The sequence below is a fragment of the Microplitis demolitor genome, chromosome 1 (genome assembly GCF_026212275.2).
Source record: "Microplitis demolitor isolate Queensland-Clemson2020A chromosome 1, iyMicDemo2.1a, whole genome shotgun sequence".
Lineage (NCBI taxonomy): Eukaryota > Metazoa > Arthropoda > Insecta > Hymenoptera > Braconidae > Microplitis > Microplitis demolitor.
In genome coordinates this window covers 6988800-7016739 of record NC_068545.1, presented here as the reverse complement: position 1 = coordinate 7016739, position 27940 = coordinate 6988800, and the positions used below count along the sequence as shown (strand labels likewise).

Sequence of the window (27940 nt, the reverse complement as noted above, 5' to 3'; positions counted from 1 at the left end):
TAAGCATCAACTTTTTTTTTTTAATTTTCACGATAATTTAAAAATAAAAAATTTACAATTTAATACTTCGTTAATAATAATTAATTAATATATTTACAAAAGTGATAATATTTTATAAAAAGAAAGAAAAAATTATTCCTTTTTTTTTAATAATCAATTGATATGGGAGTGATTCATTTTTTATACTTCATTGGACATTGTAAGCATCATAGAGTCTTGTGAAAGTTCATCCATCGACTGTTCCGAGCCTGAAAATACTGTAATCGTCAATGGCTTATTGACAAATTAATAATATCAAATAATTTAAATTTATTAATAAATAAAAAAAAATTAAAGAAATAATACATTGTTGGTACTTACCATGATTATGATACATTGAAGGCGTTGGGCTTTTGCATGCTGCAGGACTCAGTTGGTTGGGATGTCCTTGGCTGTGTTGATGTTGCTGCTGATGTTGGAATGAGTAAGTCAAATGTAGATTGATATGTCTACCAAAATCACCAGTTGTAGCTGAGGAATTTGGCGGAGACTGATGAGCTATTAAATAAATTTATTTGTAATCATAAATTTATCAGCTAAATTTTTTTTACACAAAGAAAATAAAATTATGTTACGAACAATGTTGTCCTTTCATTTTCCCCGTGTGTAAATGTTTTTTTTGTCGCGCTCGCGAATTTTGAAACCAAACTTGAGTGACCCTTTTACTGAGTCCAGTTACGTGTGCTATCCTTTCAAGATCTTGGCCATCGGGGTTACTGTCTAACTGAAAATTTGCTTGGAGAACAGATAATTGTTCTTCGGTAAATGTCGTTCTTACTCGTTTAGCTTTATTGCCACCTTTATGTCCACTTTCGGAATCACCACCTTCTATAAAAATTTTTTTTTATTTTACTCATTTTAACTAAAGGTTGTCATTCAAATTTTGTTAGTAATAGTACGTTATTCAAAAGTCCGTCGTAAAAAAAAAAATCAAAATTTTGAGTAAAATTATCGAAATAAAAAAAATTTTAATATATCACGTTTTTAAAACGAACTAAAAAGTATAAAATAATATTTCTCAATCTCATGAAGATTTAAAACCACATAAAAATTCCGAACTTCTTACAGATAGTCCTGAAAATTTATAATTGTAAATTTTTAATAGTTATGAAAATACTTGTAAGATTTAAAACGAAAAACGTGGGGCGCATGCAACAGATAATTGATGCATTAATAGTTCAACTAACAATTTTAATGCATTGCAAATAATATGGATTCATCTACAAGTTTTTTCATTGACAGCTCGTCTCTACACTTCTTATAGTTATATATTGCATGCGTCCCACGTTTTTTGTTTTAAATCTTACAAGTATTTTCATAACTATTAAAAATTTACAATTATAAATTTTCAGGACTATCTGTAAGAAGTTCGGAATTTGTATGTGGTTTTAAATCTTCATAAGATTGAGAAATATTATTTTATACTTTTTAGTTCGTTTTAAAAACGTGGTATATTAAAATTTTATTTTTTATTTCGATAATTATTTTCTGCTTTTTAGTAATGTGTGAGTGAAATTTTGAAATCGATTTAAAGACCTAGATAAGCTAATGACGGAGACATGCAATGAATGTCAGCTTTATTTCAGTTTCTTTTCACTTTATCAAATCTGAAGTAAAAAATCGTTATTTCTACCTACCAATACATCAAACTCATTTTTTATAGGATTTATACTTCAAAATATTAAAACAAATCAAAGCCAGATTCTTTTTAGTTAAAAATTTTGAACATATGACTCTATTCATGGTGCTGGAGGTCCTAGTCGTCACATTCTTTCTATCTCCTTCATTGTATTTTCATTACACGGTGTTTGTTTATCTGTCATCCAGTTTTGAGCTGTACTCAATAATATAACTCATCCAGAAATTAGTTTTAAATTAATTATAAGAAATTCGTACTGAACAGCCAAACAAACGAATATGAATTATTTGTTTGATTTTTTTTTCATTTGTTTTTGTTTTTTTAATTTTTTTCTTCCTTCTCTAGTGCTTCTCCTTCTCATTTAAAAAAAAATTTTTTTTCATTTTCTTGCACTGTCATATAATTTTGAGTTTTGTTCCAAATTTTAAGTTTCTAGCTCATCGAGAAGTCACTTTAAAATCAATTACAAAATTCCACCCGAACAGACATACATAAAAGCGAGTTAATAAAAACGTGGTAAAAAAATAAATTTTCTTTATTTAAAATTTAAAAAATTTTTTTGACACTAGCAATGTATAAATAAAAAAATATTGCCCAATTAATTAAAAAAATTGAATAATTGCATAAATATAAATAATAAAAATTGTAATGTATATAACGTGGGAGATTTTACCATCAGACGAGGTGTTGTTGCCCTCGACGACATCGAGATAGTGAGCCTTGCATAGCAATCGTGCATCCAACAAGGCGAATTGTTCGCCAGTAGAGAGTTGTCGTGAACAAGCGTCGCACGCAAAACAAGCCAAGTGGTAAACTCTTTCTCTTGCTCTTCTCACCCAGTCACCGGCGCTTACACTCCGCCCGCACTTTGCACACTTTGCACCAAATGCTCTAAACAAATAATAAACTATATACATTATTATTATTATTATTATTACTTATATATGTTATTTTTTATTTTTATATATAAAAGAATTTAAAATAAAATTATTTTTTAATAAGGTAAATGCCCAATACCGGAACAAGACCCAATACCGGAACGATTTGTTAATCATTATGTTATATTTTAACTCATACGCGATGAAATTAAATAAAACTTTCTTTATTTAAAATTTTAATCTTATAGTTACAAGATAGGATAAAAAATAAATTTTAGAATGCATCCGAAATATGAAAAAAAAAATGTTAATTATAGCAATAGTCTCGGATCCATAACTTTTTCATGTCTCTTTATGGTTTTGCTAAGAAATCAGTCAATGGTCTTAAGCTTATAGAAAATATGTAAAATTACTTTTCAGTAATTTTTTTTTCGTACATCGACGTTCTAATTAGCAAATGGTCTAACTCCATTTCAGAAAATCCTCCATTTATGCGAAAAAAAGGAAGTTTACAATTTTTTTTCATCTAAAAATCAATTCCATATCTAGTATATGTATAGTATTTTTGTCAAAGTTACTCAAGTGATTTTTTCTCTGACTATAAGTATTAGAAAATTGCACAGAATCACCTACGAAAAATAATCAGTTAGACACTTTGCTCATTAGAACGTCGATATGCATCTTAAATGACATAAAATTCAAGAAAACATTTTAACAAAATGAAAATAGTATTATTATATTAATTTTACTGTTCATTTATTAGTACACCAAAATAAATCCGTGTCCAGTATCGAAACAGTCAGTCATATTAAAGTTATCGATAGATTAATTATTAATAGATATTAATTATTTAATATTAACGGTGAGTTTTATTGACTGGCTAAATCAAGTTCAATGTTAATTATTACTGGAGACTTAATATTTAGGAGAGTAAGTATGATTGTTATAAAAAAATGCATTAAATATAGATAAACTCTGATTTAAATGATATAAAAAAAATTTTTGAATTTTTATTTTTTATTTCTTAATCATTTTTATAGTATAACCTTTTTTTAAGCCAACCAGCAAACAATTACTAATTTAAATTTGTAACTCTTCATTTTTTTTTTTTTTCCCAAAAATATAATCAGCTGTCGCAACCGACAAAAATAATGGTTACAAAAATATACGGGGCAAAGTAAGTTATGTATAATTAGCTCTAAGTATTTGATATAACAGAGTTTTTTTTTCTTTATTCTGTAAAATTACATGCTTGCTAAGTAATTGCTACTTAATTTTTATTTTTTCTAGGTCAAGAAACCATTTTTTCGGTAAATGTAAATCGGTAGAGATTACCGATTTTTCGGTTACGGTTACCGATTAAAATCAGTAAAGATTACTGATTAGAAATCGGTAACTGCTACCGAAAAAAAATCAGTAACCGTTACCGATTATTTTTTTCAGTGCACGTCAGTGCAAAATAACTCATTTTATTTATTGTTCCGGTATTAGGACAACCGAAATCCGGTATTGGAATAAGGCTATTTCAGCGTTCCGGTATTGGGTCTTTTGGGCGTCACAGAAAAAAATTTTTTTTTTATATCAAATTTAAGAAAAATTTACTAATTTGATTGTTTTCAAATAGACAAATGTCTATTCTATAAGATGTAATAAATTATTTTGGTTTATAATCTATTTGAATATTTTTAAAACGATAAAAATCAGTCGTATACCCTTCGTCGTTCCGGTATTAGTACATTTACTTTATATTAATATTAATGTATTGAATTAAAATATATTATTTTAAATGTACTTATTTATAATTAACCAACATAAGATAAATAACTCATTGGGTGGTTATGAAAACGAACTTGAACCTCATCTCCAAGTAAGAGAGATACATATTTGATTGGTCAATCTTTAACATATACCGTGTGGCTTTTCATCCGGTATATGTATATATCCACGGTATATGTATATATCCACAAGATAAAATAAAATATATATCAAATATTTGCATACATGAACCAATTATCATTCCTAATCGTCAATATATATATATATATTTTTTTTTCATATATATAATGAGCAATTTATCGGCTTGTGTAATGTACATGTGAAAGCTTAATGTTTGTACTTCAAGTTAAAACTTTTTTTTAAATTAATGAAAATTCTTAAGAACTTTTTTCATATAAAAAATTTATGTTTACCGCTGTAAGGATACTCTTAAGATAAATATTGAATAGAAAAAAAGTAGTTTGCATAGAAAATTAATGGAATAGTTCCAATAAAATTTAAAAATCATTTGTAGGGGAGGGGGGCAAAGTGGGCCTCCATAAAATTTTATGAAGGCCCACTTTGCCCCACCCTCCCCTGTATAAATAGATTTCGCCGGAAGGATATCAATATATATTATTGGAAATGTCCTCCACGGTAGAAGAATTTGAGAAATACAAAAATAAAAAAAATTTTCTTTTATTTTTTACAATTTTTTCTTCTTGGCGGACCAAAAAAAAAAAATTACAGCGGTCATTAAGAATAAATATTTAATAATCTATCAATTTTTCTTGCTTGAAAATTATAAAATTATACGAAAAATATATTTTCAAATTTTTTTTTCATTACACTGAACTAGAATATTTACAAAAAAAAAAAAAAATAAAAACAATTTTGATTAAAATTATTATTTAATGATTGAATGAACATTTTTAATAAAACTACAAAATACTTAACATCCAAAAATTTTTTTTATTGTAAAATTTTCTCTAATTAGTCATAAGTATTTCCATATTAGCATTGAAAATGAAATATTTTTTGTTTAATTAAAAAATAAAAATTAAGTTGCTTAAAAGAAAAATAATTAAAAAGCACGAGGGAGAAGATAAAAAGCTGACAATGTTGTGTATTATCATTGCGGATCTACTGAAGAGAATTGTTGTTTGTATATATATAGTTAATTTTAAATGTATATAAAGCGAATACTTTGGATGGTAAAGGAAATGAAAGAGTATAAGTAGATAGGGAGTTGATGTAAACGGTAGCCGGGTGGCGTGTTGAGGCGTCTGGACAAGAGACGGCACACGCACGCATACTCCCGATGAATGGGCAACGAGTTTTATATGCACTAGGAGATGCTTTTCTGTCGCCAATACAACACACACCAGAAGACAGAAGACGGTACGCTGCTGTCCTTATATCCTGACTCTCCACTCTCTATAATCTTGTCTTTTTTACTCTTCCGCTCTGGTCTCTTCAGCTCCTTCTGTTACTTTGGATTGGGGGATTGGGGGATTGGGGTGAGCCGCTGGTGGCCGGTAATTAAACAACGACTAGCGGCCATTAGCCCATTATCATATTCATGAACACGGAAAGTGCATCCCGATTCCGACGTCAACGATGCTACCTAACCAACTTGCCATCGCTCTCTTGGTATACCTCCCGCGTTTATTACGGCCTGTACTCCTATATATATTATCCTTTTTTTTTTTAATTTATTTATTTTGCCTATCCATACTCAACTACTTTTTTTTTCGTTTATAATTTTTTTTTTGCATTACTGCTATCAATGAACAAACTTGGGTGCCTTTTTAAGATTATCTTTTATTTAAATTTTATTTATTTATTTATAAATCTTTTTTTTTTATCAGTAATAATGTTTTTTTTTTTTTTTTTTTTTTATATTTTATTATTGAGTATAGAAATGAATATTTTTTACATTTTATTTTTAATAATAGTAATTTAAAAAAAAATAAAATTTGTAAATTTCAATTAAGGTATCCCCTCACTTTTCATTGGAGTGAGATTAAATCACTCAATATAAATTAATAAATAAAATCAAAAACCATATTTTTTTATAGTTGTTTTTTCAAGCTTCGAGTATGTACTAGAATAAAATTTTGGTTTGAAAAATAATTTAGATCATTAATTATTATTAATTTTTTAAATAAGGTCTTTGAGTGTACCCATAGTCGCTCACTAAAAGTTGCGATGTACCATTACTCGATCAACACATGGCTTTATAGTCGCTCAAAGACAATATCAATTAAACTATCATAAGTTTATTGATTTGAAAAATAACTTATAAATTATACTATTTATTCTTTCATAATATAAAATTTCATAAATTTTAAAAATGTCTTTCATAAGATATATAGTTATAACAATTCTTAAAAAGTTTGACGTACTCTAAATTTAATGTGACGAATGAACGTTTAAGTAAAAAATGCCCGGCTGAGCGCGATTTTGAAAACAGTCATTTAATTTAAATTTATAATCTATTATAAAATCATTTGATACATGATATTTTAATATATTTAGATTCACAAATAATTATTTATTAATAATAATATTTTTAGTTGTAATTTTTTTTTATAAAAATTATAAAAAAACGCCTTAAACAGTTAAAGTGAGCGACTAATGGTACTGAGCGGTTATAGAGCTTTTACTTTATGTTTAAAATTGTCGTATCAAAATTTTATAAAATAAACTTGAAAACAAATAAATTCTTTGGAATTTTTTCGTGAAATTCTTTTACATTTATGAACTGCTAAACCAAAATGAAAATGAAAATCTGTTAGATTTCTTTACAAAAATTGTAAGCTGAAAAAAAATCTATCTATATAATTTTGTTTTTAGTAAAAGTCACTGATTTGCTACAAAAAATTTAATAAGTCGGCAGCTAATGAACGCAGATAATTAAAATTTCCATATATATTTGAATTGAAAGATTTTTTAAAGATGGTAAATTTGAAAAGAGTTTAGAGTATTAAAAATATCAATAATTTTCAAAATAAAGATATCAAAAATAATTTCGTAGTAGAAAAAAACGATTTCAAATAATTTATCATCTTTAATAATCAAAAATTATGATGTTATATTTAATAATTTTTTATTAACACTATAAATTAATAAAAAAAAAAATTGATATTTTCATGGATAAAAAATTTGATTTTACGATAAGATGAAGATAATAAAAGACAGGGTTAAAGATAATTTACAATTGACTTGGAGAACGTCTTTGTTTTACAAGAAGAATGTCTGAATGTCAAACGTGGGACGTGGGCGAATATCCTAAACTCCAATCCGCACACACACACACATATATATATATATATATATATATATATATATATATATATATATATATATCTACTACACACTGCGTTCCCTTCTTGTGTACATAAACGCCCACGTGACCGGATGAACGAAGGATTTGAATTTTGAGTGTCGTTCTTTTATACAGATAAAATACAAGATTATTGTTTTGTCATCATATATCCAAGAGATTTGCGTGCATTAGCAAAAAAAAATTTATATAATCTGTATTAATCAAAAAAACAAAAGACATTATATTATTCATTATATATCTCACAAAAGAAAAAAATGTATTCTTTGTGACCTTTAATCTTTAACTTACTCGATTAATAAATATATATATTTTTTTATTGATACTGTATGCATATAAAGAAAAAGGGACAGCAGAGGTAAAAAAATTTAAAAAAAGTGACGACCTCAGGGGTAGAGAAAGATAACTTAGTAAAATTACGAAGCGAATTCCGATAGACCTCCCGCATAGTCAATTCATATATATATGAGCACACTCAAAACTCAATAACCAATAACACTTGATCATCGATCAACCAAAAATGAAATGGTTAAGCTTTAATTTTAGATTAATAATACATAACACCTTATTTATTTTTTTTTTCACACCTTTTTATATTTATTTTAATATAAATTAATTATATATTTAAGTTTAAAAATTAATTTAATAAATTTGTCAAAAATGTGTACTTGTAATTTATATAAAAAATAATTGAATTTTTTCATGACTAATTATTTATTATTATTATTTTTTTTTTTGTTGAAAAAAATTTTACTTAAGTATTGTATCAAAAGGTCAGTGAACGTTTCGTGACTTGGGAAAATTTAAGTCAAAGATACTTTGGGGTATCTGATTGACAGTTGGATAAACATGTTGGACAGTCTTTGGTATGGTTATATCTTTCACTAATATATATGTATATGTATATAGTGGATATGTCTTGTTGTAAGTTATAAGATGTAACGTATAACTGCGTGTCCTGTAACCTGTACAATTGACGAGTCATTTCGTAAGCCAGTTGGACAGTATAAAAAAATTTTTTTTAACTGAACCCGCAGTAAGTTTGTTCTACGCCAATCTGTGACGTGTGTTTAGATTTAATGTTTGTTAGAAAAATAACCGTTTGTCACAATAGGTATGTTATTAATCATAATTATAATAAACATTTTTGGATATAAAAATTTTCCCGAGACGAAAAATTCAAGTCTCTCTGAGTCTCTGGGAGTCTCTAGAAGGTTCGCTGAGTCTGGCTGAGTCTCTCTGAATCTCCTTGAGTCTCTCTGAGTTCTCCATTTTAGAGACCAGCAGACGATCTTGTTTCACATGGTCTCTCTGAGTCTCCCAGAGTCTCTTATTCAGAGACTACGGAAGACTCAGGCTGTAAAATTTCCCAGCGAACATTAAGTCTCCCAACACGAGACTTAAAGAGACAACTTACAGACTATAAAATTTTTTAGCGAATATGAAGTCTTCCAACACGAGACTTGCAAAGACTAGAGACTGTAAAATTTCCCAGTAAACATTTAGTCTCCCAACACGAGACTTACAGAGACAATAACAGTTTTAAAATGAAAATTTACTTTATTTTTAATCCGGTACTTATTTTATGAGTACAATAACAAAAATTTTATAAGTAGAGTACGTTTATCTACAAGCAATAGTATATAAACATATAATACAATTGGTACTGCATTAGGCAGTAATATTTTTACACGTACAATACTATCGTATATTGGTACAAATTTTTGTAGTTTTGTGTCCAGAAAATAATATTTTAAAGATTCATTTCAAACTGAACCTTCGAACCGGATGCTTTGTTTGAAATATCAGTGGATATCGTGTTGTGCTTCACAGTGTTTAAAAAATGATCGTTTTAGTTTTTTGGATTAAAGCCTTGCAAAAATCTGTTATTGACGAAGAAAACGAGGTTTCTTCACCACCGAAACACAAGCAATTGTGCACAGAAAAAAAAAATTCATCATTATCATCAGAATTTTCATATTCTGAGTCACAGTTTAGATCAATTGAAATTGATTCTGAGAATGATAGTGAGGAGGATATACTGGCGTTCCTGGACAGGTTCGTACACCCTCTCCAGAAACTTGGTCAAGATTCAGAACTGAAATAACATCACCTACCGATCCCTCTGTAATGAAATATTTTGCGCACTCCCAAATTCCTCCAAATCAAAATCAAGAAACTCCGTACAATCCAATTAAATTATATCCTCCTACAGCTCCATCAGTTTCATCTACCGATTTGTGTCATCAAATCATTTCTAATAATCTGCGGTCTCCAGTTTATCATCCAGACTACCATAATCATTTACTAAGTATCACTTTTTACAATAATATTAACGATATTCATCGTCAAAATAGTTATAGCAATGATAATAATAGTAAAAATAATAATAATAATAATAATAATAATAATAATAATAATAATAATAATAATAATAATAATAATATAATAATAATAATAATATATGCGCAGAGAACACTACACTCCTGTATATGAAAACTTAAATTGATTTTAAATCTAGGATTTAATAATAAAAACTATCAATTTAAAACGATGTTATATTTTTAATTATTTATAAAGAAACATTTGAAGAGTTGATGCTCAGTCTCTCATTCAGAGACTCTAAAACAGTCTCGCAGAGTCTCTGATTTGGATACTCTAAAACAGTCTCACAGAGTCTCACATTTGGAGATTCTGAAACAGTCTCGCAGAGTCTCTGATTCGGAGACTTCTATTAGTTTAAAACAGTCTTCGGAAGTCTCTTCCTAAGAGATTCATAGAGATCGAGTCTCTATGAGTCTCCGTGGTTGCCACCACAGAGACTCTCAGAGACTATAACAAGTCTCTCATTCAGAGACTCCGAGAGACTTGAATTTTTCGTCTCGGGTTACTAAAAAATTTTTTAGTAATTTAAACTTATTTAGAAAAATTTTTTATGTCTATACAAAAATGTAAATAGGGGAGACCCGGGTTTGTTTTGTCTCATGAGTTGGTTGTCACATAGGTCATTATAGACAACTTAACGAACGGAATACGAACATTGATCGGTGTCAACGAATCGGAGTCGAAAGGAAGGTGATACCTTCGCGATTCTTCGCCACTGATCGCTACAAACGACCGCTGAGACAACCAACCCTGGTCTCCTCTATAATGATATTTAAGGATTATTGTTTTAATATATTTATAAAAGCTTAACAAAATTTATTTATAAAAATTGATTCTTAAAATTTTCAAAATTTTTATATTTAGTGACATCATAAAGTTTTTTTTCTCGATCAAAATATTAGAGGCTCTGTAAATTAATGTTCTTCATATTAAACATTTTAAAGTAAGATCAGAAAATTTTTAAAATGAGGAAAATAATTAGCATCCTATTTATATGACATGAAATTTAGAATTTAATAATAATTAAAAATTTGTAATAATTATGATTTTTACAGTTTTTAATGAGGTAAATAATTTAATTATTGTAATAGGGGAAGGGGAAGCAAAATGGGGTACGCCCAAAATTTTATAAAGAAAAAAATTTATTTTTTAAATGTTTTTTAAACATTTCAAAATTACTTTTGTAAATATAATTGAGTGTTATTTTGAATATTTTTTTGTTGAACTTTTTCAAAAATAGAGTGTCATTAGTCGAAAAATGTTAATGGCTTTTGTTTTATGATAAAAACCAATAAAAAAAATTTTTTTTCCTTTGCATCCAATAATTGGGTAAAATATAATTTTTCGTTATGTAAATTACTTACAGAAATTTAATTTAATCAACTTATTTAATATCCAAAAATTTTTTTTCACTTTTTTTAGGGCGTACGCCATTTTGCCTGCGAAAATGAAAATTTTTTGTTTTAACGATAACTGAAAATTTTTTTTATTTGCTTGAAATATTATTAAAAACACAAAGATTTTGCGTATTTGAAGCTTCGAAAACTTATTATTTCCTTAAGTACCCCGTTTTGCCCTCCCCCCTTCCCTCTATATTTTTGTAACGAGTTATATTATTTTTAAAAATATTTTTTGTATAAAAATATCTATGACATATATGTGTGATCTCTAATAATTATTTTAATGTATAAATGGAATAAAAGACTATTTGTATTTTATAAGAAAGTTAAAGAACGAGATTGAAATTAACCGTGTGTATAAGAGAGGCAAATAAAATGTTGTAGTTAACTACGAAAAAGAGCAAGAGCAAGAGAGATAGATATATTATAATGAATGCAGATTAAAACCATAGAATTAGATACTTACAAAGCGTAGTCGTGCCTGCAGTACAGTCTCATCCCCCTAAGGAAGCAAGAGTGTTGATCATGAAGTGGCCTGGCGCATGCACAACACCTTAAACACCTCGAGTGCCATGTTCTCCCGCCGACGCACAGGACAGTTCTCTCGCGGACTCGTTCACCGCATCCACCGCACTCCATTACTCCCGGTCCAGGTGACAAGTCCGAAATCATTCCCGTTGTCGTTACTCCCGTCGCCGTACCCGTCGTTCTTGTTGCTTCGCATTCTCCCTCGCCCACCACCTCCTCTCCCTCAGTCTGCAATAGCCAAAATTTTTTTTTATTTACACAAAGTATTTTAAATAAATAGAGGAATCCGAGGCAAAATTTTACTCCATTTTTTAGAAAAAAAAATTATTTTTTATTTAACAATGCTTATAGGTAAGGTTTGTAAAAACAATTGGGGCAAGTTGATCATCCTAAGTGTAAAAAATTAAACATTAGTTTAAAATATTTTTATTTTTCACGGCCTATTTTACCTCACATACATCTCAATAAATTAATTAAGATAACAAATAATTAAAAAAAAATTATACTTAAAATTTGAAATTTGCCGCGTTAACCAGACTAATAAATTTGCGGCATTTTTATCGAAAAATCGTAGCTATAAAAATAATCAAATAAAAAACAAAATTTTCTTGTCTAAAGAATGGTTTTATCTAATTTTGCCGGCTACTCTTTGATCTGTGGTTTTATTATTTCTAAATATATTTGTAGTGCACACACGTTTAGTGCACATATATATGTATATATAAATAAAATAATAATAAACCAAAGTACATATGTATATACTATATACGTATTGGAGCCTGAAATTCAGATGAGTATCATTTCTTATTGATCAATAGCTCGGTTAGATCCACAATATAAATTATGAAGAACCGTGAAGAGTTTACACCTCTGCTGTGTCTAATCGCATTGATTTTTACAGCACACTGTAATATAATAGTAATACCTATAATACTTATAAACCATCTGGTCAACCGGAAAAAATATCCTGCAGTGTGAAAAGTTACTACTAACACAAAATCAACGAGCAACAACGACAACGACAACGACCGACGACAATCATTCAATATGATCCCCTCCATAAAATTTTGTTATTCACAAATGTATATAAAATCCGACCAACAACCAACAACCCTCACTACCCTCACTCACACTTATACTAAATTCGGCTTTATAGGACATATATATACATGTGCATATTTTTGTGTATTTTCAAATTTATATACTGCTCAAGCCCATCCTATTTCCAGTCTATCAAATTGCCATATAGACACGAGTGAAATTCCCCTTGTGCTTCGTACTTGATACTATATATATGTATATATGTGGAAGTCATATAATAATAATAATAATAATGCCCATCCGGAACCGACGGGATGTCCCTTTGGGCTGCGTTAGCGGTCTTGTTACACCAAATTGTCACAGTTACACATCGCAGTTGCTGAAGTGTGTTGAGTTGAGTTGGGGACTGCCAAGGGTATTTTTATAGAGCGAGAGATTGTTGAGTGTTTTGTTGAGTGTACGAGGGAGAAAAAAGGCAAGTGAAAAATAGACAACCCCTGGGTTAGTTTTATTTGGCTTTGGGGCTCGCGGCTCGCGCAGACTCCAATCATTGGGGCGTGTCTCTGTAAACGGATATTAAAGGTGTAGGCATATACTGAGATTTGAGAATAAAGAAGTTGATGTTGAAAGTATTGTTACTTTCAGATAGCAAATAGTCTTGTAATTGTAAATAAGATTGAAATTGATATTTTATTAAGCCAAAGGGTGATGAGTTTAATTTTTTTTAGGTATGTTGGAAATATTTATGATACTCGAGGTTAAAAACATTTTTTTTTCGTGTTTTTGTAATCAAAAATTTATTTAAAAAATTTCAAACATAAAAATTTAGTTTTTCAAAATTTTTAGTACATTTTTTTTAATTTCCAGGCAAAGTAAAAAAGCCGGCAAAAATAAAAAGCTCTTCGAGCTCAAAAAACGGTTGGAAAAGTTTTTTTTTTGATTTCCTCAATTTTTTGATATGTTTTAGTATCCTTCAAAATAGCCTTCCTGATAAATTTTGAAAATTTTTTGAATACTCGTTCGAAAGATATTAAATTTAAAAAAAAATCCCTTTTTTTAGTTTTTTGGTCATAACTTCTTCAAGAATGGTTCAAAATTATTATAATTTATGTATATAAGGTAAAAGCCCCTATGCTCGCTCAGTACCATTAGTCACTCACTTTAACTGTTCAAGGCGTTTTTTTGTATAATTTTTATAAAAAAAAATTATAACTTAAAATATTATTATTGATAAATAATTATTTGTAAATTCAAATATATTAAGATATGATGTATCAAATTATTTTATAATAGATTATAAATTTAAATTAACTGACTGTTTTCAAAATCGCGCTCAGCCGGGCATTTTTTACTTTAACGTTCATTCGTTAGATTAAATTTAGATTACGTCAAATTTTTTAAGAATTGTTATAACTATGTCTTATTAAATACATTTTTAAAATTCATGAAATTTTACATTTTGAAAGAATAAAGTAGTATAATTTATAAATTGTTTTTCAAACCAATAAATTTATGATAGTTTAATTGATATTGTCTTTGAGCGACTATAGGGCCATGTGTTGATCGAGTAATAGGACATGACAACTTTTAGTGAGCGACTATGGGTGCACTCAAGGACCTTATTTAAAAAACTAATAATAATTAATTATCAAAATTATTCTTCAAACCAAAATTTTATTCTAGTACATACTCGAAACTTTAAAAAATAACTAAAAAAAAAAATATGATTTTTCCTTTTATTTATTAATTTATATTGAGTGACTTAATCTCACTCCAATGAAAAGTGAGGGGATACAGGAGCTTTTACCTTATGTTTATTAAAGAGCATATGTGCACAATAAAAAATAAAAAATATTAACCGAATAAAAAATTTGAAAAATGATCAACGTGCGAACATTGGGTACCCTTATATTACAATCTTTTGTACAACTGTTTTTCTCCCTCGTTTGTTTCTCAATTGAAATCACCAACCACATAACACTATAATACCTACTACCTACACATGTAACATCGTACTAAGTCAACTTGTCACATATATATATCTCATACGATGTACATCAATTTTGTAATAAACTTGCAAAGAGATACCATACAAACTTACATATATATAAAGAGCTTTAAAAAAAATGGGATTGTTAAAATAACTGATGTTTCTATGAGATTTCTCACTGCGAGATTCACACTACGATAAACAGCAGAAGTCCTACGGGGGCCAGTGTAGTAAAAAAATCAAAGACGGAAGATTTTTATCCGGTAGATGAGTGTTTCAACATATAACTTGTATACTACTGTATAATAAATTATCAAGCCCGTTAAGCTTTTTATATTATTCTTTTAATTTTGTGCGACAGCCAATTTTATTAAATTTACTTTTTTTTCTTGAATTCCTCTATACCCATAGATTTTATATTTATTCTTATATTATCAATATATACATTGATTTATAGTTCTAATATACGATTTAATATTACTGAAAATATTTACATAGATAAGAATAATTCAACAACAATAACAAAATTTCCATTCCATTGTCTAAATTAATGAATATTATTATTGTTACAGAAAATTCTTTTGATTACAATATAAATGACCAAACATTATTTTATACATATTTGTTAACCTGCTATCAGTAGTTAAATAACAAACCGTAGTTACGATATTAATTTTATGGCTTTCTAGATTTCAAAGAATCCCAAACGGGAAGCGCTAATTAATTTGTGCCTGTGACCGTCTTATTATAATAAGTTCTATACAGAATTGATTTCACTAACTGTTTAGTTTATTTGTAAATAATTGTAATAACTTATAACAATTGTAATTATTCAGATATTTTGTCATTTAATTTTAAAAAAAGGTGTCAGGTTTTATTAGATACTTAATATTTCTGCATTTTATTTATTTTCCAACAGTGTAGAGCATATTTATTGAGATCTAAAAAAGATATATTTTTCATATATGAAAATCTTTTGAAAAAAAAAAAAAAAAAAAAAAAAAATGCCTTCTTAAAATCCTAAGGGAATAAATCTTTTATTGAGCCGTTATAAAAGATGGTAAAAATGATGCTCATACAGTAAATCCGATACGAGTTTTAAAAACTTGTGAAAATCTTCAAGTCCTTTTCATCTTATTTCCTATGCATCTATATGTATATATTATTGACTTATTTACATCCTCGATAGTTAAATCTGTCGATCAGAATATATCATAATATATTTTAACACATAACTAAACACTTGACGGCGTTCACTTAAAGTATCAAACTTTTGAAGAAAAGAGAAAAAAATGTACCATCGACTAAAACGGGTATATATATATTCTGAGTATGTCTATTGAAATGAATACTAAAGGCCCACTCTGGGATTTCAAGTGGTTTCGGTTTCTCTTCAGTCACATTCTCTCAAGGGGCCTGGGTATGACTTTCAAAGCCGAAAGCATTGCCAACGGGGGGTCTTGGCTGGCCCACTGTAGGCCCACTCTTTACTCGTATCGTCTACTCGGGTCAGAGTATAGTATACTCTGTGTATATACATACATATATATACCGCAAAGAGCAACTAAACCTAGCACAAAGTCATGCGGCTAACTAAATCCGTAACGTGTTCGTGTCATTTCTTTACTTCATATTCTCTTGCCATATTCTTCACTCAGCTGTAAGTCCATTGAAATCGATACTTGTTCTTCTTCTTCCTCTTCTTCATTCGAGAGTATACTACGTACAAGAGGCTTTCGAGAAATATACATACCTTATTTTAACTACCCTCTGCTTTTATGTACATAGAGCATTGTATGAATATATATTATATACATATACCTGTCTCAATGTCACTGATCCAGGTACACGGAGAAAAAAATATAGTAATTTTTACTAAAAAATATGGGTAAAAATTACTATATTTAGATTGTAATGTTGAACCGCTATTGAAAATATAGGAAATATTATTAATCACATTAGTATATTTTACTTATCGTGGTTAGTAATTTTTACAATACGGATAAAGGAATATTTACTATACTGCTAAGTAAAATATACATCTCAAATATGAAATAGTATAAAACCTCATTAGTAATAATTGTAAGTCGTTTAGTAATTTTTAAAGTACGAATATTGGAATATTTACTATACTGTTTAGTAAAATATACATCCCAAATATGGAATAGTACAAAACCTGCTTAGGAATAATTGCAATTAATAATTACAATAAGCTTCCGTAATTTGAAAAGTAAGAATTAAAATTAACTGATTGTAAAAAATAATATATTTATACGAATTATTAATAAATACATAATGCATTTTTTTATCTTAATACATGAATCTTTTCATACTTATAAACAAATATATATATGTGACTATTATAAAGATTTATAAACAATTACATTTTTAAAGTATAATTAATTAATTTGAAATCATTGATTCGAGCATAGTTGACTGTACACTAGTTGACAATTTAGTGTTAACTAGATTTATAACTATTTATCTAATTTAAAAATTATTCATCATAAAAAATTCAGTGAGTCTATAAAGGATAAATAAATGATTCAATTTGCTATTATTGTTATAACAAAACATTTAATTTAAAAAGTTATTGTCATAGTACAATATGTTGTGTATTTGTAGGAAAAGACATTAATTATGATTATATATAATAATATAATAAATATTAAAAAGTAAATAATAATAACTTATATGATATATAAACCAAATTTATATTAAATATAAACCAAAGAAGCGTCTATAACCGGCAGTTCCATTTTCACTTTTCTTAATCACAAGCTTATGCATATATATTTCACCTTCACTCAAATAATCACTATACAATTTTATAGGTTATGCTTCCTGAAGACAGGTTAACAGTACACACTATTCCAAAGCCGTTTGGGCAGAACTGAGTGGAGCGCACGCCGGGTTACAACGATATGGTTTCAACATAGTACAAAATTACTAAACGTTTAGTAATTTTTGTATACTATGTAGTAGTATTTCTTATGCCCATCATAAAATTCATAATACACGTAGTAAATTTTATTTCATGAATAGCGAAACTTATATTCCGTTCAATAATTTATCAAATCTCAGAAATGTAATATTTACTATATTGCTTTGTAAAATATACTTTCCGTTGTATTGTATTTATTAAAAATTAATGTAATAAAATTTACAACTCTGTTTAAAAAAAATTCAATCATGATATTAAAAAATCTATTACGTATAGGAATTTTTAAAATCTGCATATTGTAATAATTATTGAACTGTAAATTTTACTAAACGTTTTGGAATAATTACAAAATGAAATGTATTTATTCATTTCTGTTAGTAAATTTTACTAAAATATTGTAATTATAACTATATTTTCGAGACTCGTTTTCTCCGTGTATACGGATCTGCATATACATCTATGTCGGAGATTAAAGAGTAACTGGGTTTTTCTTGGGTACTTTGGAAAGTTTCAACTACATTAACATAGTTCGTATTCAAACAATGAAACGTAGCAATAATATTTTACAACTTAATCTGATTAGGGAATTTTGTTAATTTTATGTAAAATATTTTATGACGGTAGGCTTAGTTTAAAGCAACACACCTGGTCAAAGGATAGTACGTTAAAGCAAAGAAATAGCTTACGTTGTCCGTTTTTGGGTCCTTTTGGTAATAACAGAAAAGTTTAGAAGGAGTTCAGAGGTTAGTAACCAAAAGAAAGTTTTTTTGAGCATTTGTTGAGACTTAATCGTTCTTATATTATATTGGGTTTCGCAGGTCATATTGTAAATCAGTGAATATTGTCAGAACATCATAAAATATTTAGTACATAGTAAGTATCTAGCATTGTATATAATATTTGCCTTATCACACTAAGAAAAAAGTTCATGTTTGTGGTAACTACATGGTAAGAAAATTATGGAGATGGTTCCCATAATTTTGTGAAATTCTTTCCTATACCAGTTTAGGAATAACGACCATAAATTATGGGAGCAGTTCCTATAATTACAGGAATGGTTCCTATAATTTATAGGAAGACATCTTAACTAATATTTCTAGTTTCTCGAATTATATCATACTCTGTAAACATGAATAAGTGAAATAGGTGAATTTTTACTAATTCTAAGTGCCAATCGAACCACTTTTTAAAATAAGTGGTTCGGTTTGCACTAAAAATTAGTGAATATTCTATTTCACTTATTCATGTTTACAGAGTAATGCTTGAAACTATTTGAAAGTAAGAGTTTTAACAAGCATTTGTTTTGTTGTGGTAACTATTTAATATCATTTCTCAGAACACATACTTCAGCAGAATCCCAAATGTTTCAGCAATTGTACGATTATAATTTTATTAATTAAGCATCATTTAAGTCGTCGACGAATATAATCAAGGATTTTTCTTCATTATTTTTTGTAATAAGAATAGCATTTTTGACTTAGTTACGTTCGCGATTATTTTAGTTGATTGAACTATAAAACAGTTAAGACAACAATGATATCAATGTACATTTGACAACTATAAATTAGCTATCTGAACTGAGGGTAATAGTAGAGGCTTCATTGAACTATGTTTTTCATAGTGCAGAAAACCAGTTTTTTCTCTCAGCGCATATGACTTATTATCACACTTTAATTAATTGTAAAGAATCTCCTTGAGTGCAAATGTACAACAATAACTATTTTGTTGTTGATCTGATTATTTTTTTAATTTCAATTGAATTTATGGTTAATAAATCATTAAAATTAATAAAATACATTTATTCACTTAATATATGAATACATAACATCTAAAAAAATATATATTTAAAAAAAATTCATTTTTTATGAATTTTCCATAGAATATATTTTTATGAATACTAATAATTCCATATATATAGCTTTTGAAAACACCACTTACGGTAAAAATCCATTTAGCCAGTTTTCAACAATAGCCAACAGGCATCCAGGTGACATCTTGACAAAGTGGTCCACTAGGAGGACCAAAGTAAACCGAACTACGAGCAGGCTAAAAATTCATAAAAATAACATTTCTACGCAAGCCCACATATATATACAAACTATATCCTTTTGATCCTATCCATACCAGCCTCTTTTCGTTCTTTACACACCACAAATAATATACTCAAGATGGATTTGGGTCCAGTCTATCATAAAATAAAATGAAAGACCTCAAAACTCAAGTCTGAAGTATATGTTGAGGCACGAGCCTCTTTACGCCTTCGTAGAAAAAAAATTTCCACTACTTTTTTTAAATTTTTTTTCTTTTATTTTCTTTTTTCGTAAAGAAGAAATATCTCTTCAAAATTACAATGGACCCCCAAGTGAGCGCAAACTCAATAGTCAAAAGTCAACCACTCGAAATCCATTTAAATTATTATCGGATTTTAGTTTTCTGCTTCTTATGCTTGTATATATATTCACAGATGTATATATATACATCGTCACACGTTTACAAATTTAAACGCCACTACATTGATGGCAACCAGTAGTATACTGTCGCACAAAATACCCAGACGTTAAAAACTATTGTCATCATCCGGGTTGATATTTTTTTTTCTTTATTATTTTTTTTTTTCTTTATTCTATCACTTACTATGTAGTATATATATATAGTACCCGGTATATATTCGAGAGCAAGACCAAAAACGATAATCAAAAGCCACACGAGCGCGCCCATCTGATTTGTACGGACACAGTTTATACACGCGTTGTTGTATTGTTGAGTTGCCCCAATGGGGCGCCTTGATCGTTTTAGGATATCGCATTCAATACTATTTTTATACACAAACCAAACCAATGTCCAACGACTTTGAGGCTTCCGAAAGGCTCACGCGTGTTACCGTCCATACGGTCATTATAGTCTGACACCGATAGATCAAATAGTTTTGTCCAAAAATTTATATAATATTATATAGTATTTTATATGCATCTGCAGCTGCTAATTTATTATAAAATATTCAAAATATCATTCCATTGTAGTTTTTTTCTTCTTTTTCAGAAAATCTTAAAATTTTACCATCAAATTTATTTAAATAATAAAAATCCGCGTAAATATAAATTAGAAATTTTTATATCCCCAAAAAAATTTATATATAAAAAAACTTGTTTTCTTGTTGTGGTGAGAAATGCCAAATTTGTGAATTTTCAAAATTTTACGCATGTGGACAAAAAGATTTTTTGTCGCAAGGAATTTTTCTGGCACCAAAAAATTTTTGTTTTCAATTTATATTGCAACAAATTTCTTAGGACAAAAAATCTTTTATTGTATACCTCAAGCGCGAAAGCGTTGAGGATGCTTCATGATCAATTTTTTCGAGCTCTGGGAGCTCGGAAACATAAATACTTGTAAATTTTTGAACTCTTCGAGGTCAAAAAACTGTTCGACCGAAAAAATTAAATCGGACACTGATAGAAGGATTTGTTTAGGAGTAATAAATTGATTTATTAAATTTTTCTCAACTGACTTTTTTGGATTTAACAAATATTTAGTAATTATTAACAATATTTATTATAATGAAATAAGTAACTTCTTTATTATTAAGAAATATTTTTAATGCTAACAAAGCCTTATTAACATAAAAGAAATATTTGTTAGCACCAAACAAGGCTTGTTAATATTTAATAAATATTTCTTAGACGAATTTGTCGGTAGAGGGCTACACACGAGCCTGTAGTGGTGTACAAGTATTAAAAAAGCTATATGTGTGTGTCGTTGCGACGTCATATTGTTTACTCCGTTCTAGCTTGCATTGTTGGTTAAACGTAACCTACAACTGAAGCTCTCATATACTTAAATAATATTTATATCAGAAGTGTTTTGTAAATTGTCATCCATATTATAACTATGAAAATATGGAAGCCTTGTTAATTTTATTCAGTTCAATTTTAATCAAATATAAAACCATTAAAAACACATGTACTATCAAACGGATTTTATGTTATTTCTCAGCGTAGTTTAATATAAGAAATTTTAATTTGTTTATTCTAGTTATAGTGTTAATTACTATGAAATTGTATTTTGAAATTAAAAGAACAGAAAATTTTATACGATGGTTGTTTTAGTTATTTTTGTTTATAAATACAAATATTAATGAATGTGTGTAGCTGCATGCAAAAACATATATAGATATATATTCTTGAACTGTGTGATTTTATGAATTAAATTTTAATAAATAAGTTAATAGATAATTTCTTAAATATAAAAAAAAAATTTGTTCAAATAATAAAAAATATATTAAATATAAAATATTCATTTATTAATTATTAAAAAGTGATTCATTAAATGTTAAAAAGTGATTTATTAAATACTAATAAATCATTTTTTAAATGGAAAGAAATCGTTTATTAAATATTAACAAATCGTTTATTAGATGCTAAGAAATATTTATTAAATACAAAAAAATGATGTTTAAGAAATGATTTGTTAAATATTAATAAATATTTCTTAAATAAAGCTCCGTTAAGAAATAATTTGTTAAATATTAACAAATCTTTTTTAATACTAAGAAATCCTTCTATCAGTGGACAAGTGGTTTATGAATTAGACACTGTAAAAAATTTTGAGTCCACCGTGTGGTGTGAATGATTTCGTGTAATGTTGTAACGTCAAATTCGATTAATCGAACAATCGATGTTTCTGTTTCGATTGTCGATATTTTTGAATCGATTGTAAATGATTTAATTAATCGAAAAAAATCGATTTCAATTTTTAAAAATGATTTTCTAACATCGGTATTTTAAACAATAGCTTTCATTTAATTTTTTTATGAAAATATCAATATTTTGCTTCAAATTCAAAAATATTATTCTTCGGTCAAGAAAAAATATAGTAGATATAGATTTTCTTCGTCATTTATAACCTTCAAGTTCCAGCTTCCAACCCCTTTAAATATTTTGTTGTTTCTTTAAAATATTCGTTTGTTACAATCGATTTTTGGCAAGTCGATTGTACAACTTAAAAGTTGCTCTCAAATAATCGATTCTTCTGTAAAATATTTTTTTTTTTTTTTTTTTTTAAATAACTTATTATATAACGATAGGCTATTTTAAAATTGATTTAGCCTTGTTTACTTATTGCTTTGATAGTATTATAATTAAATCATTGGTCATAAAATAAAATTTTTGTAATAAAACATTACCAGTTATATTTTTCCTTTTATTTATTAAATTCGTCCCATTTTAATTCGAGTTAGAAGTAATTTTAATTTTGGCACTGTTATTATTATTATCTTTTAACTTTTTATTAATAAACCTTTTTTTCAATGTAATATCGAACTTCAAATTCAAATTTTAAAATCGATTGTTGAATTATCGATTGTACAACTATACAGTTGATTAAGAAAAAAACTGCTTTTTTTTCTAAAATAAATCGATTTTTCGATTAATCGATTGCTTATGGACGATTGATCGATGACATCGATTGTCTAGTTTCGATTGTATTCGACTATGAATAATCGAATATTAGCACCCGATTATGTGACAACACTAATTTTTTGTGAAAATTTTTAACACCGCCAGTGTTAAAGTTACACGACGCACAGTGTTAAATTTCTGGCCGTGTGAATTAGAACTATCACACCACCAACGGTTTAAATGTTAAATACGAACCGTAAAATACCTTATCATAGCCGTATAATTATCAATGGCAAAAGCTTACACGTATATATAAATATTTATATTTATGTATAAATATATACACACATTTACACACGTATAAATGCACGCAGAGGCTCACACATATACACATACACGTGCGCACACACGACACACGCGCGCACACATACTTATACAACCCCTGAGGGTTGCTTAAAATGAGCTTGGACTGTATTTAAAATTCAAGAGCCAAGTTTATTAACGAAAAAAAAATTACTTGCCAGGATAATGACTAATTGGTTGGATCAATCCGTCAAATACTATATAATGTGCCGACTCTAAAATAATAAATTAAACTATTTTCCTCGACGCGTTTCTTGAACTCGGCAAAGGATAAAAATATTCTATTGGTGGTGACTTTAATTCCTGTTTCGGACACTTCAAAAATTCAAATAAAATAATTTGTAAAATTCGCAATAACATTTTTTGTTCGTTAATTGAAATAATTTTTAAAAAATGGCAGCTAAATTTGTCGTTAATAACAAGTTTTTACGTCTTTTATTAATTACAATTAAACAAAAAGAATTTAGATATTGATATTTGAAAGGGTTCTTATAATAAAAAAATACACAGATACAAAAAAAAATATTAAGTCAATAAGTCGTGTTTTTCGAAAGTTATCGTGTTTAGACGAGTCGTAACACCTCAATTGACACACCGGGAGCTTCGAAGTAAATCAATTTTGTTAAATTAATCTCATTATAAATCAACCAAATATTACAGTGAATAATATTCCTTAATAAATTTCCTTTAAAATGGTATATACTTTTAACAAATTCGGCGTACTATAAAGAAGGTAGAAAAGATTTAAAGTCAGTGAAACGGCCGAAAGTGAAAGAGTGACAGTAAAGCACTTCAATGCTTTCGCGATTGAGGTACGCAAAAAGCCAGACGAAGAAATTATATTAATATTTTACTAGTTATGCTATCATTCAGTGATTTTAAAAAATATTTAATGTAAATGATGAAATACAAACTTAATATATTAGATTACAATTCAGTAAAAAGAGCAACTAAATCATATAATATCAAATATATTCATGTTGATATTTTATAGCTGATTATAAATTTAACCAATTTAGCGCATATTCTCACAAATAAGAGTTATTTTATTGGAAACACATATAACAAGTAAAAACGATTATATCCGATCTATATATGCGCGTCCTTTAATCGGATCACTGTTACGAAATCATAAATACACATTTGAGTCTCATTTAAAACACTTTGTACGTCCTACACAACTCACAAGCTAGCATTAACAGTAGTAGTCCAGACCTTCCTCATATATATACAGATAATTCTCTTAACATCTTATCGCTTCTTTATGAACTTAACTTTTACTTAACTGAGACTTGTGTGGCCGCCGTCACCGTCATCACCACCGCCCCTATATACTGTTCGCCGTAAATTTAATATCAAAATAAACCGCGAAATAGCGAATCAAGACTTTTGATACTTCATATCTTTTATAAAGAAGTGATTTTATTAAATATTTATCATTACTATTTTTTTTTTTTATTTAAAATTTAAAAAAATTTACTCATCATATGAAGATTCACTAACTCCTTATGATAGTACTTGTCCACCAACGCTTATCAACCTCATCAAGCATTATACATTTTGAAAAAAAGTATATACAAAATATATATAAATGTATATTTTTTTCATGTACAGATGAAATATTTTCTTCAATCTTTTTGGTCCAAATAAAATTTAAATGGCGTAGGCGGGAAAAAAATAAGAAGATGAATATACATGTATATATATACATATATGTATGTAATGTATATAATGTGAGTATAAGACTGGTGATAATGTACCATAAATCGAGTGGCCACGGTGGATAACAGGACATAGAATAAAAAATAAAATATATATGCGGACGAAACGAAAATGCATACAAGAGTTGCTTCAAATGACACACGCCAGTGACAGACGTGAATAATTATCAATAAATTTTCGTCAGGCTTTATATGCACACCAGACGACGTGTGTATGTGGGATATTTTATTGTCACTGTTATATTATTATTTTTATTTAGTTATATGTATACTTAATCATTAATCCTTCGTACAAGTAATATATATCAGCAGTTACGAGTGTAGTGTTGAGAGTTTTTAATATCCTCATTTCAAATAAACTTTATTGGATAATTAAATTCATCTTTACTTAAAATTTATTTAAGTTTCACGGTTTTATCGTTCCCAATTTCACCTCTAGTTTATTTTATTTAAATTCAAAATTATTTTCCTCATCGGTAATTTAAATTATTATTGATGATTAATTTTTTTAATTGGAAAAAAAAAGTTGATAATTACCTTCATATTAATAATCCGTTATCTTAAATACTGAATAATTATTTATCACAACAAGTTAAATAAAAAAAATATAATTTTTTTGTTTTTTTAACAATAATTTAAAAATTTAACACTAATTAATTTTCGATATTGAACACTGATAACAATCATTGCACATAAATATTACTAATTTAAAAAAAGTATTAATGCTATTTAAATATTATAATTAATTGAAATTATTTATTGTAGAGAGTACGTCAATAATTATCTGATTGTTTTTAATTAAAGAACTGATTAACTAGAGTTTAAGTGTATTTACATAATTTATACATACATATACATATCTATATATGTTTATAAAAGTAAACACAATCACGATAACACCAAATCGCGACAAAGTTGTCTGATACGCGCGGCTTTGACATCAAACCACGGCTTGACGCGCGGCTGCGTTGGCCGAGGATTAATCCCAGTACTCAATAGGACGATCGAGATACTGAACACTGAATGTTCATACGAGTTGCGGGGGCGTGGCCTCGATACCGCGGGGCGTTGCTTAGATGTTTCAGCATTTCATTGGTTAAATTTTCTACGCCTTTTTATTTGAATCCGCCTATCAAAATCTGTATTAAAATTTTAGGAGACACTACTGTTTGCTACTCTTCCCTTTCATGCCGATGAATCTTGCTGTAGGGTAAACTGCACCTGGCAACCACCACCAATCGATAGTTACAGAATACTAAAATATCTATTGAGGATGTAAATAAACATTCAATTGTTGTTATCAAATTATTTATTTTATTTTTATACTAAAATACCAACTTTTTTTTTTGTTTATTATGCGCACAGATTTTTTTATTTGCTAATTTTGATTCTGACCAATAATTACTTCATCTACTTACGGACTTAAAAACTTTCAAGTGTCTGATGGTGATGGTAATTATTTACTTAAAATGCTAGATATCTGATTAAAAATTATTTACTCACTAGAGTAATTGAGTTATATTTTTTAAACGTCAGACTAATGTATACTCTACAAAGAAGTATTTACTGTAAGTTTAATTAAGATAATTTGTCTACTGCAAATTAAGGGGGATAGCCACTGTGAGGATAAAAAAAATAGGTGATTTTCGGGAATTTTTCTGACTGGGATTGTAAAGAAATTTGGGGATCGGATTTTTTTGTTTTATAAACTATACATTGAAGAAAATTCTCCTAAATTTTTATTAAAAAATATCGTGTTGTTATAAAGTTATAAGCATTTTTGTGGAACACCAAAAAAATTTCCCCCACCACGGTCTCATCTCTAACTCAAAAACGGATTATCTGAAACGAAAAAACCAAACCGCGTTGTAACCTGTATGCATGTGGTTATCGTTCCACCTAGGGGATTTTGAAAATTTGGATTTGAAAAAAAATGGCGACATATTAAAAATTTTTTCGTTTTTTATTCTCATTTTTTTGGATTCAAACAGCCTTAAAAAATCTTAAAAATCAAAATTTTCAAAATTTCTTACGTGCAACTTTAGCTATTGAATAGACGAATACGGGAAAAAAAGTTGCGAATCGGTTCATATTTATGCAAATTACAGATGAGACCAGTTCAAAAAAAGTAGTTTCGAGAAAAACGCGTTTAAAGTTTTTAGTTAATGCAATGGTCAGTTGACGCGCTGTCACAAAAATGACTAACTCGCAAAATATTTGGAATTTTCATATAATATTCTAGATACATATTTTTGAATATATAATTTTTGATTTAATAAAAAAAAATTTTTTTTTTTTTAAATTTCACAGTGGCTATCCCCTTAATTTATCAATTTATATTGGATTTTTCTATCTTTATTAATAAACATATATCGATGTCAATTTTTCAATAAATAATTGAAAATAATTTTTTTTTTAAATTCAAAATATAACGAACTTTATTAAATATTAAATTTTTATGGATTATATTTTAAATAATTACTACATTTACTTATTTAATATTTACCATGATATA

At 27.8% G+C, this 27940-nt stretch overlaps 1 protein-coding gene across 2 annotated transcripts; it reads right to left on the bottom strand.

The window, feature by feature from the left end:
* Positions 1–150: 150 nt before the first annotated feature.
* On the bottom strand, positions 151–26041 carry LOC103568407 (LIM/homeobox protein Awh). Of its 2 annotated transcripts, none has more exons than XM_014440969.2 (6): positions 25963–26041; positions 11912–12201; positions 2352–2569; positions 619–867; positions 361–537; positions 151–273 (listed from the first exon to the last, which is right to left on the bottom strand). In XM_014440969.2, the coding sequence occupies exons 1-6, from the start codon at positions 25966–25968 to the stop codon at positions 227–229; spliced, it is 987 nt and encodes a 328-aa protein (XP_014296455.2). In that variant the 5' UTR covers positions 25969–26041; the 3' UTR covers positions 151–226. The 2 variants fall into 2 exon arrangements, with proteins under 2 accessions (XP_014296455.2, XP_008543473.1); XM_008545251.2 differs by having other exon boundaries at positions 151–257.
* Positions 26042–27940: the final 1899 nt, after the last annotated feature.

Excerpts from the sequence above, each read along its gene's own strand:
- LOC103568407 (XM_008545251.2), bottom strand. Across the intron at positions 538-618 it reads GAAAATGAAAGGACAACATT|CTCATCAGTCTCCGCCAAAT; the intron begins GTTCGTAACATA and ends TTTATTTAATAG. Across the intron at positions 258-360 it reads TTCAATGTATCATAATCATG|TATTTTCAGGCTCGGAACAG; the intron begins GTAAGTACCAAC and ends TGACGATTACAG.